Source organism: Balaenoptera musculus, chromosome X (assembly GCF_009873245.2).
Source record: "Balaenoptera musculus isolate JJ_BM4_2016_0621 chromosome X, mBalMus1.pri.v3, whole genome shotgun sequence".
Lineage (NCBI taxonomy): Eukaryota > Metazoa > Chordata > Mammalia > Artiodactyla > Balaenopteridae > Balaenoptera > Balaenoptera musculus.
This window is the reverse complement of record NC_045806.1, coordinates 41,243,242-41,261,942: the sequence shown is the minus strand read 5'-3', so window position 1 is coordinate 41,261,942 and position 18,701 is coordinate 41,243,242. Positions and strand designations below refer to the sequence as shown.

General features: G+C 38.4%; 1 protein-coding gene across 2 annotated transcripts in view; it reads right to left on the bottom strand.

Annotated features, from left to right (window-relative positions):
- Window positions 1-1,342: 1,342 nt before the first annotated feature.
- The window catches only part of ZNF157 (zinc finger protein 157), a 28,995-nt gene continuing 11,636 nt past the window's right edge, over window positions 1,343-18,701 (bottom strand). For both annotated transcript variants that reach the window (XM_036839647.1, XM_036839648.1), the window contains 3 exons: window positions 4,302-4,441; window positions 3,913-4,008; window positions 1,343-2,980 (listed from right to left, as the gene is read on the bottom strand). In XM_036839647.1, coding sequence (XP_036695542.1) covers window positions 1,956-2,980; window positions 3,913-4,008; window positions 4,302-4,441 — 1,261 coding nt within the window. In that variant the 3' untranslated portion in view covers window positions 1,343-1,955. The remainder of the gene's footprint in view (window positions 2,981-3,912; window positions 4,009-4,301; window positions 4,442-18,701) is intronic.

The window sequence follows — 18,701 nt, the reverse complement described above, 5'->3', positions numbered from 1 at the left end:
CGTATATATAGATACATATATTACATATAAATATATATATACCCCATAATACATCATAATATTTTTAAATATATATGTATATACATGTATATGAGCAAATTTTCTATTAAAAGATTAACTTTCAAGACAATTTCTTAGAGAAAACCATACAATACTATTTAAAATTTAAAAAGGTGAGTTAAATAAAAAGACAAACCATATTCATGGATGGGAGGCTTAAAGCCATTTTACACCTTTCAGATCGGCAACAATTTAAAAAGAACAGATAAGTCCTGGTGAATATGTGGGAAAATGTAAACTTTTTCTCAAACTGCTCATGAGAGTGTAAATTAGTGCAATTTTTTTAACTTTAAAATTTAGTCAAGTTGAAAAACTTCTATATCAATCAGAACCCAGTTAGGAGACAGAAACCATAATGATTATTTTAACAGAGAGAACTTAAAATGAATTTTTAACTAGTGATGAAGTTATTAACCACATAACTTAAAAGAGAAAAAGAGAACATTAAAATTATCATGGAGGTAGCAACTGCAGAAAGCAGCTGGCCTAAGGTAACAAGGGAAGAAGTTGGAATTATTAAAAATAGAAGGTTGGAAGCGGGGTCTCATGTGACTGGGATTCATACCTCTAAGGAGGTGGCACCAGCCAGATGCTGCTAGGTCTCTGAGGGGCTGGGGTACCCTAAAGCTGTTAGTGCTGGAAAAGTGCAAACTGGATTAAACTGCTGCTACCATGAGGAACTGCTGCTGCCCAAGTGAAGAAGCAATGCTGGGCTGACACTCAGATGAACAGGGAGCCAACCGGAAGGAAAAAAGGAGCAAGTCCCTTCTTCCTTCTGCAGGCTCAATATTTATATTTAGTATCTCTTACCGGTAAGACCCAACAGGGAGTAGCAGCTGGCAAGACAGAAATGTGTTCTGTAGAGTCATGGCCCCAGCATCACAAAGTCCAGTATAGAATGGTAGGTTCGGAGCTGAAGCACAATAGATTAATAACTGGCATACTATCTACACCCTGGACCCATCATTTCCACTTCTAGATTTAAACACTAAGCACAAAAACCATACAAATGTCTTTCACTAGGGGAATGGAGAGATAAATAAATATATTTATCAACATGGATAGATCTTGGAAATGTAACATTTCATGAAAAAAAGCAAGTTGCATAAGTTTTAAAATAGTGTGATACCACTGATGTAAAGTATTTAAAAGAAATGCAGCATTATATATTGTAGACTTCATATCACACAGAAAAAATTTAGGGTAGATTAAAATTCTAAATGTTGAAAGTGAAACCTTCACTTTAGAGGAAAGTATAGGAGAATATTATCATCTTGAAACCAATAATATGAAAACATAAAACCTCAGCAGAAGAAAAGAGTTAAAAAAATTAAAGAACCAGTCACAGTCTGAGGGGAGATATTTGCAACACACATGACTGAAAAATGATTTTTATATTTTCATATATTAAAAAAACAAGAAAAACAACATTTAAACCAAGAAGTAAAAGATAAACAGCCCATTAGAAAACAATGAGCAAAGGATATGAACAGTCATTGCACAGATGAAATAAAACAAATGGCCAGTCAACAGGTAAGCCAATGTTTAACCTCACCACTAATTAGGAAAATCCAAATGAAATGAAAACAACAGTGAGCCACTCCCTAAGGGGATCAGGACAATTTTCACACCAATGTAAGAGCCAAATTGTTACAAGTGCACTCTGTGTGCACCAGTAATCAGATGGCCCAAAGGGCTTGGTCAAATGATGAGGGGAATCTTCTTAGAGAAGCTTTCTCCATAGTACAAGGCAAGGGCTGGCCTAAGTGAGTTATCTGATGTTCTGTGAGAAGTGCTTTCTGGCAGAAGGCTTTCCCACATTCTTGACATTCAAAGGGTCTCTCTCCTCTGTCAATGAGGCATACTTGCACATAGAAGGCATTTCTGCATTCACTTCATTCATAAAGTTTCTCTCCTATGTGAGTTCTCCGATGTTGACACAGGGATTTCTTCATACTGAAGATTTTTCCACATTCACTACATTCATAGGGTTTCTCTCCTGAATGCATTCTCTGATGTTCAATGAGGCGTGCTTTGACATAGAAGGCATTACCGCATTTATTACATTCATAAGGTTTCTCTCCTGTGTGAATTCGCTGATGTATTCCGAGAGATGAGTGCACCCTGAAAGATTTCCCACATTCGTTACACTGATAGGGTTTTTCACCTGTATGAGTTCTCTGGTGATTATTGAGAGTCATCTTCATTCTGAAGCATTTCCCACATTCACCACATTTATAGGGTTTCTCGCCTGTGTGAATTCTTTGATGTTGGTTTAGGGATTTTTTTGCACGAAAGTTTTTCCCACAATCACCACATTCATAGGGTTTCTCCCCTGTGTGAGTTCTCTGGTGTTGAGTAAGGGATATCTTAACACGAAATGTTTTCCCACATTCGCCACATTCATAGGGTTTCTCCCCTGTGTGAGTTCTCTGATGAATCATGAGGGTTGCCTTCTCAGAAAAGGTTTTCCCACACTCAGTGCATTCATAGGGTCTCTCTCCTGTGTGTGTTCTCCGATGCAGAATGAGTTGTGACTTCCTGCCAAAAGATTTTCCACATTCATTACATTCAAAGGGCTTCTCCCCTGTGTGAGTTTTCTGATGAGCAATGAGGTATGATCTTGCACTAAAGGTTTTTGCACATTCACCACATTTATAGGGTCTCTCGCCTGTGTGTATTCTCAGATGTTCAATAAGATTTGATTTCCTGCAGTAAGTTTTCCCACATTCATGACATTCAAAGTTTTTCTCTCCTGTGTGTGTTCTTTTATGTCCAACAAAGCCTGTTCTCTTGTAGAAGGCTTTCCCATATTCAACAGTTTGATCCAAAGTTTGAATCTTCTGATGCTGAAGGTCATTATCATGACTGAGGGCATTACCCCCAACAGAATTGTTGGCACACAGCAGTGAGAGAGAGCCTTTAAAAACAAATCAGATCATATCACTCTCACTCAAAACCCAACATAGGTTTTCCCTTGTCACAGTGTAAAATTAAAATGCTAAACAAAGCCTATAAAAATTCTACATAATTTAGCCCCCAGCTAACTCTCTGATATCACCTCTTAACACTCTCACCACCCACACTTAAGCCACACCAGCATCTTTGCTGTTCCTATGATATATTGCTCAGACTAGGCTTGGCACTTACTGTTCTCTCTGCTCAGAATACTAAAATTCCACATGGCTCTGTCTCTCTCACTTCACTGATGTTGGTGCACTAATGTTAACTTCCCCAAAGAGTCTTCTCTGACCACATTCCCCAAAAGCACAAACCCCATCACTGTCTATTCTTATCTTGAATTGATATTCTTTTCACCACCAAACACCATGTACTTGTTTGTTTCTGGTCTCTTTCCCTCATTAGACTGCAAGCTCCAGGAGAACAGAGATATTACTTTACTCACTACTGGATCCCCACACCTAGAATGTGACCAGCATATAGTTGACCTCATTTAAGATTTGGTAGATGACTTAATGAATGTATGAATGATTGCTTGACAACAGAAGGCATCCAAGGCAATGGAAGGAAGGAAGGCAATTGAGAATACTAAAGAGAGACAGACTAGCTAAGAATAAATGCCTAAGCTGAGGCAGGCAGGGAAAGATAAGAGTGGTAAATGACTACAAAGATTGAGATAAAATAGGAGAGAGCACTTAAGTGTGAGTAGGATATTGGGATGTAGGATTTAGGTATCTAAAGCATATAGACCTTTGTCCTCCGGTCATTTTCAAAGAGCAAGGGCCTGTGAAAAGAGATTCCTGAAAAACACTGCACAAACTTAACCTTTGACCTGAATTCCTGAGCTCTTATTTCCCCTATTTTCCATATGCCTAGTTCTTGCTCACTCACCTGGGTAACCATGGCCTGAGGATTCCTCCTCTAATATCCACAGTTCTTCCCCTCGCTCCAACTTGAAGATCATCTCTGGTTTGGCCACGCAGAGGCCTGTTAATGGGAAATGGCACAGGACGTGGGCCAAGTTGTCTGAGCTTTAGGGCCTCTGATGGAGGAGAAAGGTGCATCTTCATGAGCTGCACAAGGAAGGGCGCCCATTGAAACCTTTCATTGGGGGAAGCGAGAACACACACACTCTTCCTGGTGCCCCAAACTGATAAATCATCTGTGACCCCTTGAATGTAGAACTAAAGTATTACTGAACTCTACAAAGGCTGCCCAGGTTACAGCAACCAAGAAAGGAAACACATGCTACCAGGAGTTACATGGACAATAATCCTCACCCACTGATGCCAGGTTGCTGTAATTCTCCAGCATCACATCCTTGTGCATGGTCCTCTGGGAAGGGTCCAGTCTGTACCACTCCTGTCGGGTAAAATCCACAGCCACGTCTTCAAATGACACAGATCCCTGTAACAACAATCTGCAATGATCAGAATGGGACACATGGAAAAGATGTGTGGGAACTAATTCTTTCAATAGAGCACTTTTGACAGTTGACTAGAAAAAGCTACACTGGTGTCAACTGAAAAAAAAAAAAGCACAACGTGAGAGTTGTGGGTTAAGTTTTATTTGGGGCAAAATGAAGACTATAGCTCAGGAGACAGCCTCTCAGATAGCTCTGAGGAACTGCTCCGAAGAGGCAAGGGGGGAGGTCAGTATATATGTGATTTTGGTGAAGGAGGTACATGCAATTAAGCACACATCTTGGTAGAAGGTTGCTGCTAGTCAGAAGGAGCAGATGTTTCCGTTAATGGTTTTAGTGCTTTGCTAGATATGAGAAGATGCAAGAAATTGAGTTCAGAAAATTTTCTCCTGAAAATATCTAACTATCTGAAGGCCTGCTCTGCCAGTTTTTCCCAGAGCACAGAGTACCTCATTCCTGATCTCCACCCTGAACTCCTTTCAGGGTATGTTGAAGGTCAGTGACTGCAGTGGCTAGTGACTTCATCCTTGTAGAGGCAGATAGCAAGTGACAATTTTTAGCTGGCACTGGAAACCTGACCCTGTCTTGCTTGATACTATACTTTGGGGGAAGAAAACACAGAACAGTCCTGCTAGTGTATTAATTTTTCAATTCATGGAGAAAAGACCACTGACTACTGAGTTAACACTCTGTGCCTGGACCTGTCCCAGTTGCTGGGGAAACAAAGATAGAGTGCCTGCTCTCAAGGAGCTCGTACCCCAATAAGGAGACTTGCACAGGCATGCCGTGTTTTACTGCACTTCACTTTATTGTGCTTCACAGATATCACGTTTTTTACAAATTGAAGGTTTGTGGCAACCCTGTATTGTCAGATGATGGTTAGCATTTTTAAGCAATAAAGTATTTTTTAATTAAGGTATGTACATTGGTTTTTTTAAACATAATGTTATTACACACTTAATAGACTACAGTATATAATGCCAATGTAACTTTTATATGCACCGGGAAACCAAAAAATTCATGTGTCTCGCTTTATTGAGATATTTTCTTTATTGCAGTGGTCTGGAACCAAACCTCCAATATTTCGGAGGTATGACTGTATGTGAACACACACCTGTGATGAGATGTTACAGGAGCTATGCTGGACATGTGTACAGGGTGCAATGGGCTTTCACAAGGGATGGAATAAGATTCCACCTTGTGTTACTGGGGAGGTAGAGCTTTGAATCCTTAAACAAGAATATAATCTCCCTCACGAACATGGGGCAGTAGTATGAGAAAAGGCAGGAAGACATGAAACACACATGGTGATTTACAGAACTACAAATAGCACAGTATGACAGGAAAACAGTGCTTTGGGCTGTGATGAGATAAAGGGCTAGAGAGATATTCAGGGGCAGACAGTGGAGGGATTTTCACCTTTTTTTTTTCTGTAGATCATCAATCTCCAAAATACTTGACTCTTTATATGATCAGAATATTTTCTGACCTTCACACAATATAGTTAGATTTATAAGTTATACAGAAGTACTGTCAAGTAGGAGAAAGGGAGAGAATATTACTCCCAGGATAAAAGCATGAACAGCTGGGTTGAGGCTGGTGCCACAATATTCAGAGTAGCAAAACAGGAAAGACAGTGGGTTGGCAGAAGGGGAAATTGAGATAGATCTTGGACCTGAGCTGGAGTGTTTATGTCACATACTGATAGAGACATCCAGCTGGAAGGTGCATATATGATGCTGGATCTGTGAGAGGAGGCTAGGATAGATGAAGGATTGAGAGACAGTAGCATTTCAGCACTAGCTGAAGCCACCAGAATAAACTGGGTGGCTAGGAGAACACAGAGCTTGAGAGAGGCATCAAATACAGAGTCAGCAGGTACACCAATATGACATGAAGACTGAAAGGGGGTGGGAGGGGATCTTGTGGGACAGAGAAAATGAGAAAAAGCCTCTTTTCTTTCTCATGCAGTCCTGCCCCAAAGTAAATCCCAGTGCCAAAGATGCAACCTTGCAGCAGCAGGCCCCTCAAACTCTAAGGGAGAGGAATCCTCTTCTTTGGCCAGAGGAATAGTGGTCTGAAGAGTATGGGAAGGATCCCCATTGCCTTTTTTCTAACCTCTCACCACTTGGCCCCAAGGGTAAACCTAGTTGCAGAAAGTGAGTGCCAGGATGGAGATGAAAGCCCCAACTGTCCAGCTAGAGGACCAAGATGGGGAAGCCCTGGGAACAGGGGTGTGGGGGAGATTGCCCTAACAATATAGCTTCAAAATACATGAAGCAAAACTGAAAGAAGAAATGGGACAATCCACAAATACGGCTGCCAACTTTCATCACCTCTTTTAGTGATGAGTGAAAATCAACAAGGATACAGAAAAACTGAACACCACCAATCATCCAATGAATTGTAGAACATTTCACTCAAAAACTGAGATTAACTGTTTCTTCAAGTACCCATGGAATATTCACCAAGCTAGACCATATACTGGATCATAAAACAAACCTCAACACAATCAAAGGGCCCACTGGATACCAAGGAAAATTGACTTGGAACAATCAACTCTGAGATATATCCTAATTAAAACTATTAGAATTTAAAGGCAAAGAAAAATATTCCTCAGGGCCTCCAGGCAAAAGAATTAGATCGGCATCAATTTCTCAAAAACAATGTAGAAAGCAAGGCAATAGTAGAACAGCACATTCAAGAAACTTAAGGAAAGAAAGTACAAATAAAGGAAATTATATCCAGCCAAGATACCCTTCAAGTATCAAGGCCATCAGAAAAAGTTTTGAATAGGCCAGAATATGTGTGCCCTTCCTAAGGAATTTGCTAGAGCTGCACTGTTTAATATGGTAGCCACTAACCACATGTGGCTATCTGAGTTTAAATTTTGATGAATTAAAATGGAATAAAATTAAAAATTCAGTTCTTCAGTCACACTAGGCACATTTCCAGTGCTCAGTAGCCACATGTGGCTGGTTACAGTACTGGACAGTACTGGACAGCACAGATACAGAACATTCCCAACACTGAAGGAAGTGTTACTGGATAGCACTATACTAAACAATGAGCTTCAACCAAAAACAATGAATGGGAAAATTCTGGCAAAAGGACTGACAGTAAGCATTTCATATATTTAACGGTAAAGCTAAGACTAAAATAAGGCTGGGGTCATGGGTTGAAGGATAATGTATAAACACTAAGTGTCCTGACAAAGTAGAAAAAATACAACTAAAATATGGGAGAAGAGAAAGAAAAAGGGGGAAACTGAATAAGATCATTTACTGCTGTATAGGTAACAGATGAGAGACAAATTAGATGGTAAAAGATTAATTTAAAAAAGGTAAATTGGTAAAGCCATTATGGAAAACAATGTGAAGATTTCTCAAGTAATTAAAACTAGAACTACTGTATGATCCAGTGGTCCTGCTTCTGGGTATATATCCAAAGGAAATGAAATCACTACCCCGAATAGGTATCTGCACTCCCATGTTCATTGCAACATTATTTGCAATAGCCAATATATGGAAATAACCTAAGTGTCCATCAGTGGATGAATGGATAAAAAAGATCTGGTATATATAGAGTGGAGTAGTATTCAGCCATGAGAAAGAAGGAAATCCTGCCATTTGCAACAACATGGATGAACCTGGAGGACATTATGCTAAGTGAAATAAGTCAGACAGAAAGACAAATATTGTATGATCTCACTAATATGTGGAATCTAAAAAAAAAATTAAAAAGTCAAACTCAGAAGCAAAGAGTAGAATGGTGGTTACCAAGTGTATGGGGGAAATGAGGAGAGATGTTGGTCAAAGATTATAAAATTACATTTATGTAGGATGAATAAAGTCTAGAGATCTAATATACAAGCATGATGACTATACTTAACACTGTATTGAACAATGGAAATATTCTAAGAGAGTAAATTTCAGGTGCACTCATCACACACAAAAAATGGTAACTATGTAAGGAGATGATATGTTAATTAGCTTAACTGTAGGAATCATTTCACTATGTATATGTATATCAAATCATCATGCTGTACACCTTAAATATATACAATTTTATAAATAAATATGTAAATAAAAAGAAAGATAAAAGGGTTGACTAAGAGTACTATAAAAAGGATTAACACAAAGGTAACCACCAGCATAAAAATACAAGTCTTCCTAACTACCAAAAAAAAGTTTAGAGGAAACACTCAATAGAAAAAGAAACACAGTAAATATAACAAATACACACAGTAATTACATCATAAGATAAAATGAGAGAACTGAGAACAAATTTGTATTATTTATATTACCAAACAGTAATACAAATAAATGTGAATGGGCTTACTTCATCTATTAAAAGAAAAAGGTTTTCAGGCTTCGCTGGTGGCTCAGTGGTTGAGAATCCGCCTGCCAATGCAGGGGACACGGGTTCGAGCCCTGGTCTGGGAAGATCCCACATGCCGCGGAGCAACTAGGCCCGTGAGCCACAATTACTGAGCCTGCGCATCTGGAGCCTGTGCTCCGCAACAAGAGAGGCCACAACAGTGAGAGGCCCGCGCACCGCGATGAAGAGTGGCCCTCGCTTGCCGCAACTAGAGAAAGCCCTCGCACAGAAACGAAGACCCAACACAGCCAAAAAATAAATAAATAAATAAATAAATAAAATTTAAAAAAAAAAAGAAAAAGGTTTTCACATTGCCTTGTAAAGCAGAACCCAACACAATGCTGTATACAAGAGACATGCTTAAAATGGTCTTTCAAAAAGGCTAAAGTTAAAAAGATGGACAAAGATTTAACAAATGAAAACAATATAAAAGCAGGGATTGAAATCCTGATACCAGACAGAGTAGAATTCCAAAAGCAATTATACAAGATAAAGTAGGATACTTCGTAATGTTACAAGCCCTGTTCACAATGAAGATATAACAATAAAGATATTTGTAAATATCTATGCACAAAGTAACACAGCAAAAGCCTACATAAGCTGAAAACTACAGAGATACAAGAAGAAATAGAAGCTTTCTCTAATGGGAGACTTTTAAAGAGAGAGAAAAAGGGAGGGAGGGAGGGAGGGAGGAAGGAAGGGAGAGAGAAGGAAAGAACAAAAGAAAGAAACACTATACCCAGATCATACAGAATATACTTTTTCTCAGGTGTACATGGAACATTCACAAAACTTGATCATATACTAGGGCACAAAGAAAACAATCTCAGTAAGTTCCTTAAAATTGAAATATTACAAGCAACACTGATCACAATCAATAAAGAAATTTAAGAACTAAAAATGGACAAGCTGATTCTAAAATTAATATAGAAATAAAACCACAAGACTTAGACTAGTCAGAGCAATTTTGAACAAGAAGAAAAAAGTTAGAGGACTGACATTACCTCATTTCAAGACTTATAAAGCTACAGTTTTCAAAACAGTGTAGTATTTTTGTAAAGATATACATGAGAGGGGCTTCCCTGGTGGTCCAGTGGGTAAGACTCCACGCTCCCAATGCAGGGGGCCCAGGTTCAATCCCTGGTCAGGGAACTAGATCCCACATGCATGCCACAACTAAGTCCACATGCCACAACTAAAAAAAAAAAAAAAAAAAAAGATCCTGCATGCCGGAACAAAGATCCCACATGCCGGAACAAAGATCCTGCATTCCGCAACTAAGAGCTGGTGCAGCCAAAATAAATAAATAAATTTTTAAAAAAAGATATCCATGAGACAAAATAGAGTTTAGAAATAGATTCACACATATATGATCAATTGATGTCTGACAAAGGTGTCAAGAATATTCAGTAGGGACCTCCTAGAGAAATGGAAATAAAAACAAAAATAAACAAATGGGACCTAATGAAACTTTAAAGCTTTTGCACAGCAAAGGAAACCATAAACAAGACGAAAAGACAACCCTCAGAATGGGAGAAAATATTTGCAAACGAAGCAACTGACAAAGGATTAATCTCCAAAATATACAAACAGCTCATACAGCTCAATATCAAAAAAACAAACAACCCAATCCAAAAATGGGCAGAAGACCTAAATAGATATTTCTCCAAAGAAGACACACAGATGTCCTAACAGACACATGAAAGGATGCTCAGCATCACTAATCATTAGAGAAATGCAAATCAAAACTACAATGAGGTAAAAAAAAAAAAAAAAAACTACAATGAGGTATCACCTCACACCAGTCAGAATGGCCATCATCAAAAGATCTACAAACAATAAATGCTGGAGAGGGTGTGGAGAAAAGGGAACCCTCTTGCACTGTTGGTGGGAATGTAAATTGATACAGCCACTATGGAGAACAGTATGGAGGTTCCTTAAAAAACTAAAAATAGGACTACCATACGACCCAGCAATCCCACTACTGGGCATATACCCTGAGAAAACCATAATTCAAAAACAGTCATGTACCACAATGTTCATTGCAGCACTATTTACAGTAGCCAGGACATGGAAGCAACCTAAGTGTCCATGGACAGATGAATGGATAAAGAAGATGTGGCACATATATACAATGGAATATTACTCAGCCATAAAAAGAAACGAAATTGAGTTATTTGTAGTGAGGAGGATCGACCTAGAGTCTGTCATACAGAGTGAAGTAAGTCAGAAAGAGAAAAACAAATACTTTATGCTAACACATATATATGGAATCTAAGGAAAAAAAAAAAAAGGTCATGAAGAACCTAGGGGCAAGACGGGAATAAAGATGCAGACCTACCAGAGAATGGAATTGAGGACATGGGGAGGGGGAAGGGTAAGCTGGGACAAAGTGAGAGAGTGGCATGGACATATATACACTACCAAATGTAAAATAGATAGCTAGTGGGAAGCAGACGCATAGCACAAGGAGATCAGCTCGGTGCTTTGTGACCACCTAGAGGGGTGGGATAGGGAGGGTGGGAGGGAGACGCAAGAGGGAGGAGATATGGGGATATATGTATACGTATTGCTGATTCACTTTGTTATATAGCAGAAACTAACACAACATTGTAAAGCAATTACACTCCAATAAAGATGTTAAAAAAAAAAAGAATATTCAGTGGGGAAAGGATACTCTTCTCAACAAATGTCTCTGGAACAATCAATCAGACAGTCATATCCAGAAAAACTTCAGAATTCCTGAGGGATATTTACTGAACTGTTAAGACTGGTTATCTCCAGAAGATGAGATTATGAGGACTCTTCAAATTAAAATTTTTATGTTTCTGATCATTTAGTTAAGGTAGTGTCCGTCAGGTTTCTCCATTGTAAAGTTACCAATTTTCCCTATGTAATTAATGAGCAATGTGTAGGAACATACCTTGAAACTATGTAAATGTGTTGTTCCTCATTAAACTTTCATCCAATAGCTTTGGCATCCATCAATGATTCTTGCTTGGCTTAATTATTACTAACTAGAATGGTTGCAAAAGGTTATTTTTCTAACTCCATCATTCTTTCCACATTACTAGTTGCCATTAGACCTTAAGGAAGAGCTTTCCTTTCTCCCTTGTTCATACATTTACTATCAGTATGGACTCAAGGTTTATCTTAGTCTCCAGCCAGGCTCAACACCCAGCTGAGTACCCAAAGGCCATATGCACATATGTGGGTAAATGGCCAGAGGGCAGAGAAGAAAGTTTCCTGGGACTCTTTGACATGTAAGAATAATGCACTGTGATTCCAAAATCTGTTGGTCAAGTCCTAACAGGGGCCACAGTTAGATTAAAAGGATATAGGGATGCAACAGTTGATGGAATTAAGGTGAAAATCTGCATGAAAATGGGAATATTTGAATAGACTTTATGTGAAGTGCATCTCCTTCATCTAAATGTATTCCTGAGATGGATATTTATGTCTGACTGGGGAATACTTCTCCTACGTAGTATTATAAAACAAGAGGAATATAAGTTCATCCCTTGGCCAGTATTAATTGCACATGATAAATGAGAACCTTTATAATTGCCCAAGCTCATACAAGTTGTTATTTTGAAGCAGTGTAGAAAATGTGTTGGACAAAAAAAGTTACCATTTTAATTAATGACATGTTAGAAGCTGGAGTGCTGGTCCAACAAATTCTCTTAGAATAGCCCTGAGTGGCCCATGAAAAAGGCGGATGGCTCAGGGAGACTAACAGCAGATCATCAAGGCTTAAATAAATTAGTATCACCTAACAGCATCAGTACTTCCTGATATGGTTTCAACAGTGGAAAAATACAGGAAGCTAAAGGAGACTGGTTCTCAGTGACTGATCCTGCAAATGCTTTTTTCCCTATCTCAATATAGGAAGAGTCAACTACAGTTTGCTTTCATGTGGGAAGGATCCTAATTTACATTTACTGTACTGCCAAAATGTTATTTGAATTCACCAGCTGTCATACTTCAACTGTCATAATTTGGTTAGAAGGGATTTAAACTTAATGCAGGTCCCAAGTATAATAATAAACTACATTGATGATATCATAATATTGGAAACTGAAGATCGAGCTAGGACTGACTTAAATGCAATAGTGACACATATGATCAACAGAAGCTAGTTGATAAATCCAACAAAAATCTAAGGGCCCACTCAAATGGTGAAATTCTTAGGAATACCCTTGGCAGGAGCCACACGTGACATTCCACAGGCAACAAAAAATGAACTGTTGTTGCCTACTTTTGGTACTAAGAAGAAACACAGCCCATGATCGGGTTACGTGGATTTTGCAGGATGCATGGTCCACATCTGCAAATATTGCTAGCTCCTCTCTATAAAATGACCCAAAAAGAAGGCCATATTTGTATAAGGGCCTGAAAAAAAGTAAGCTATGTCTGAATTGCAAAAAGCGGTAGCTCTCTTGATGTCTTTGGGCATCATGAATGGAACGTTGCTGACAACAGGCAAAAGTGGAATTCAAGAGGGAATCTTATGCTAGAGAAAGAAACATTGTTGCAATAATTCAATTCTGTCTTCTTGATGGTTCTTCCTTTATAAATCAGTTCCCTCTGGATGCTCCTTGAGAAAAAGCATTGCAGTTTACTGCACAGGCAGAAAGACCAACTACATCCATGGTGCACTCTTCCAGGGGAGACATTTGGACACTGTTGGGGATGGTACTTTATCCATGCCACGTCATCTGGACATTGATTAGCAATTTCTTATTTGGTAATGCTCCTCCTGCACAGACTTCTTTGATAACAACATCATCAGAACCCTCAAATTGTGCACCATCTAGCAACTCAGAAAAAAAGAGAACCAGCCAGAAAGGAGTATCAGAAAAGCATGGGGAAGACTTCAGAAAGGAAGAGAGACAGATTAAGGACTCAATGATGGTGAAGATGAAAACACTTGGAATGCAAATTCTATTCAACAGATGTAGTGAGACTAGAACAATATGTGCAATAATCATTGCACTTCTCTTACAATTTAATTCAACTAAAGTTCTACTGGGATGTAGGATTGCTTTATGTTTTCCAACTAATCTTTATTTTAAAGTGTCTCTTTAATCCTGCTTAGTGGGTGTGGGTTAAAACTGTAACTCAGAAAAGTCAAGAGAGAAAATAACGACGAACTGGTTGCAAAGTCCCTGCATATGGCAACCAACTGTTAGAAGCCTAAAGAATCTAAAGGTCTTATATATAAAATAGATAAATAAGGTCCTACTGTATAGCAAAGGGAACTATATTCAATATCTTGTAGTAACCTATAATGAAAAAGCATATATATATATATATGTATGTATGTATGTATGTATGTATGTATGTATAACTGAATCACTTTGCTGTGCAGCAGAAACTAACACAACATTGTAAATCAACTATACTTCAATTTTAAAAAAAAGAATCTAAAGGTCTGACACAACTACCTTCCATCAACTTTCTTATGTAGTATTTTATGTACCCAGTATCCCTATGCTCTCAGATGGCATGTTTTGTTTAGAAGTATTTTGGTCAAAAACTCTTAAGCCCACACAAAGTAACTGGTATATCACTGAGTAACTTGACTTTGGGTCAGATGCATTTTAATTACCCAATCAGAGGATAATTTATGTTCACCCTTTCTCTTATCACTCATTAACTGTAAGCAAAATCTTATAGGTTTTAATCTTACTTAAACACTGAATGAAAAAAATATTTTCAAAAAGAGAAAAAGCCATAGGAGTCCTGTAATAGCATTTATGACAAAGTTGTGATTGAAGATACTGTTTCCATCATCCATATGAAGATCCATCAAAAGATTTCTTAACTCTCAAGTATCAGGAAATCTTTACTATAGAGGAATTATCGATTTCTCTGTGGGGGCATTGAAATTCATGTGTTTGATTGGACTTCTAACTCTGTTATGTCGTCCCAGAATATCAGAGATAAATCTAGACTTCGAAGTTTCTAATTGTGTAGGATTGTTGACCAACATGCCTACATTCTAAAACTTGTTTTGATATTTTCTTCTTTTTATTTCCCTTCCTTTTATCCTAATATTTGTCTATTTATACTTAGAAGCTCCCTAAAAACCACAGGAAAACAAAATTAATAAGTAAATAAATGAACAAATAAAAACTGGCTGGAGATGTGGCCATATCGAACTTTTTTGGAAGATCTGGGAAGGAAGAGCTGGAGAGGGGTAGAGCACTGATCAGGAAAAAGTTGCCATGCATTGCCCAGAATCATCAGCCTCCAAACAGTATTACCATTTAGTGTGAAGAGGAAGATTTTTCACTGTCATCCACTGAATTCCTTACAATTTAGTGAACCCTCTCCTGTGACACAAAAATTCAATTTCCCAAAAAATATCTTTAACAAATAATCATGGATGTACGTAAAGAAACAAATCAAGGAGTTTCACCATCAAATTGTCAATTATAATGAAAACTTACCACCATTGCAAGTGCTCAAAGGATGGAGTGCTATGTAACCACTAAAATTATGTAGAAAATTGTTTCTGGACGTGGAAAAATATTTATCTAACACTCCCAATGTTTCTTTTTTTTAGAAAAGGTAACCATTCTTATTAGTTTTACTTCATTTGCCATTATTTTTTATATTATAGGATAAACCAAGAAAGTAATTGTGTTAATGTCATTATAACACCTCCACCAAAAAAAGATATGTAAGTATAATAGCAAAGAAGTAAAAGTTCTGTAATTTTAATCTGAACTGGAAATGAGCTCTGTATTTTTTTTCTCTCTTAAGAAGTAGGCTGATTTCTGCTTCTGGGAAAATAGAGTAAATATACTTTTCCCCATTCCTCCTGCTAAGTATGACTAAAAACTCTGAACACCATATACAAAACAAAGTTCTAATTCAAAAAAATACACGCACCCTAATGTTCATAGCAGCACTATTTACAATAGTCAAGACACAGAAGCATCCTGTATCCATCAACAGATGAATGGATAAAGAAGATGTGGTGTATATATATATAGTGCCACTTGGCACTAATGAGGTGACGCCCTCTCTTCCCCAGCCGGAGTGAAGTCAGAGGAAGCCAGCTAAAACAGGTTTAAATAAGAACAAGATTCTCATAGCATAATACCAAAAATGCCTAGGTTTCAATTGACAATCACTCATATCAAGAACCAGAAAAATCTCAAACTGAATGAAAAAAAAATCAATAGGTATCAAGACTGACATAACAGAGATAATTATCCAGCAAAGATTTTGAATCAGTCATCACAAAAACGCTTCAGTGAGCATGTCTCAGGAAAAAAATAGAAGATATAAAAAAGACCCAAATGGGCTTCCCTGGTGGCGCAGTGGTTGAGAGTCTGCCTGCCAATGCAGGGGACATGGGTTTGAGCCCTGGTCTGGGAAGATCCCACATGCCGCGGAGCGACTAGGCCCGTGAGCCACAATTGCTGAGCCTGTGCGTCTGGAGCCTGTGCTCCGCAACAAGAGAGGCCGCGATAGTGAGAGGCCCGCGCACCGCGATGAAGAGTGGCCCCGCTTGCCGCAACTAGAGAAAGCCCTCGCACAGAAACGAAGACCCAATACAGCCATAAAAAAAATTAATTAATTAATTTTAAAAAAGACCCAAATGGAAATTTTAGACCTAACAAACACAATAACTAAAATTAAAAACTCAATGGGTGGGGGCTTCCCTGGTGGCGCAATGGTTAAGAATCTGCCTGCCAATGCAGGGGATGCGGGTTCGAGCCCTGGTCTGGGAAGATCCCACATGCCACGGAGCACCTAAGCCCATGCACCACAACTACTGAGCCTGCGCTCTAGAGCCCACGAGCCACAACTACTGAGGCCTGCATGCCACAACTACTGAAGCCTGTGTGCCTAGAGCCTGTGCTCTGCAGCAAGAGAAGCCATTGCAATGAGAAGCCCTCGCACAGCAACGAAGAGTAGCCCCCGCTCGCCACAACTAGAGAAAGCCCATGCACAGCAACGAAGACCCAACACAGCCAAAAAATAAATAAAAAACAACCCCAAAAAAGCACAAAAAAACCTCAATGGATGGCCTCAACAACAGAACAGAGGGGACAGAGGAAAGACTCAGTGAAATGGAACACAGAAGAATAGAAATTACCCGGACAAAATTAACTGGAAAAATACTGCCTCAGGGACCTGTGGGACTATAGCAAAAGAACCAACATTCATGTTATCAGAACACAAAAAGGAAAGGAGAAAGAGGATGGGGCTTTAAAAGTACACAAAGAAATAATGGCTGAAAACGTCCCAATTTGGCGAAAGACATAAATTTACAGATTCAAGAAACAGAGCAAACCACAAATAGGATAAAACAAAAGAAAGCCACACCAAGACACATCCTTAAACTTCTGAAAACTAAAGATTAAAATATATGTACTGAGGGACTTCCCTGGTGGTCCAGTGGTAAAGAATCCACCTTGCAATGCAGGGAACGCGGGTTCGATCCCTGGTCAGGGAACTAAGATCCCACATGCCGTGGGGCAACTAAGCCCACATGCCACAACTACTGAGCTCGTGCATCTCAGCTAGAGCCTGAATGCCACAAACTACAGGGCCCATGTGCTCTGGAACCAGTGTGCCACAACTACAGAACCCACGCACCCTGGAGCCTGTGTGCCACAACTAGAGAAGAGAAGACCCGCACGCCACAGCTAGAGAAAGCCCACGCGCCACAATGAAGAGCCTGCGCCCCACAACAAAAGATCCCACTTGCCTCAACGAAGATCCCACGTGCTGCAACTAAGACCCAACGCAGTAAAAAATAAATTAATTAATTAAATAAATAATAAATCAATCTTAAAAAAATAAAAATAAAATAAAATATATGCACTGAAAGCCATGAGAGAGAAACAACACCTTACAAAACAATGTGAATGACAGCAGATTTCACATCAGAAACCACAGATGCCATAGGAGGTAGCATAACATTTTTCAAGTGCTGAAAGAAAAGAACTGTCAACACAGAATCCTATACCTAATGAAATATCCTCCAGGAATGAAGGAGAAATAAAGATATTCTCAGATGAAGGAAAACTAATAGAATTTGTCACCAGCAGACTTACCTTAAAAGAATGGCTAAAGGAAATTCCCTAAACAGAAAATGAAAGATAAAATATAGAATCTTGGAACACCACAAAGTAAGAAAGAATACAGTAAATGAAAATGTGGGTAAGTGCAATAGACTTTCCTTCCCCTCTGGAGTTTTTAAGTTACGTTTGACAATTAAAGGAAAAAATTTTAACACTGTTTGATCTGGTTCTAAATGTATGTGGACAAGATATTTAAGACAATGATAAACAGGAGACTGCAAAGGGGATTAAAGGGAGGCAAGGTTTCTACATTTCACTCAAACTGGCAAAATGATGATAGCAATAGACAATGATAAGTTATGTGTATATAATGTAATATCTAGAGCAACCATTAAATGAGCTATACAAAGAAATACACTCAAAAACACTATACGTAAATCAAAATGGAATTCTAAAATATGCTCAAGAAACTGATAGGAAGACAGGGAAAAATAAAACAGAAAACAAAGCAGAGAGAACAAACAGAAAAGAAAAATAGTAAATGTAGGCCTAACATATCATTAATTTCATTAAATGTGAATGGTCTAACTACACCAAGTAAAAGACAGAGACTCATAGAAAGGATTAAAAACATGACTCAACTATATGGTATCTAAAAGAAAGTCACTTCAAATATAGTGATATAGGCAGGTTGAAGGAAAAAGTATGGAAAAAGATATATCATGCAAACATTAATTAAAAGAAAGCAGAAGTATTGTCCACTATACCTCAATAAAGCTAGAAGCATGAGTAGCTATATTAATATCAGATAAATTAGAATTTAGAAAAAA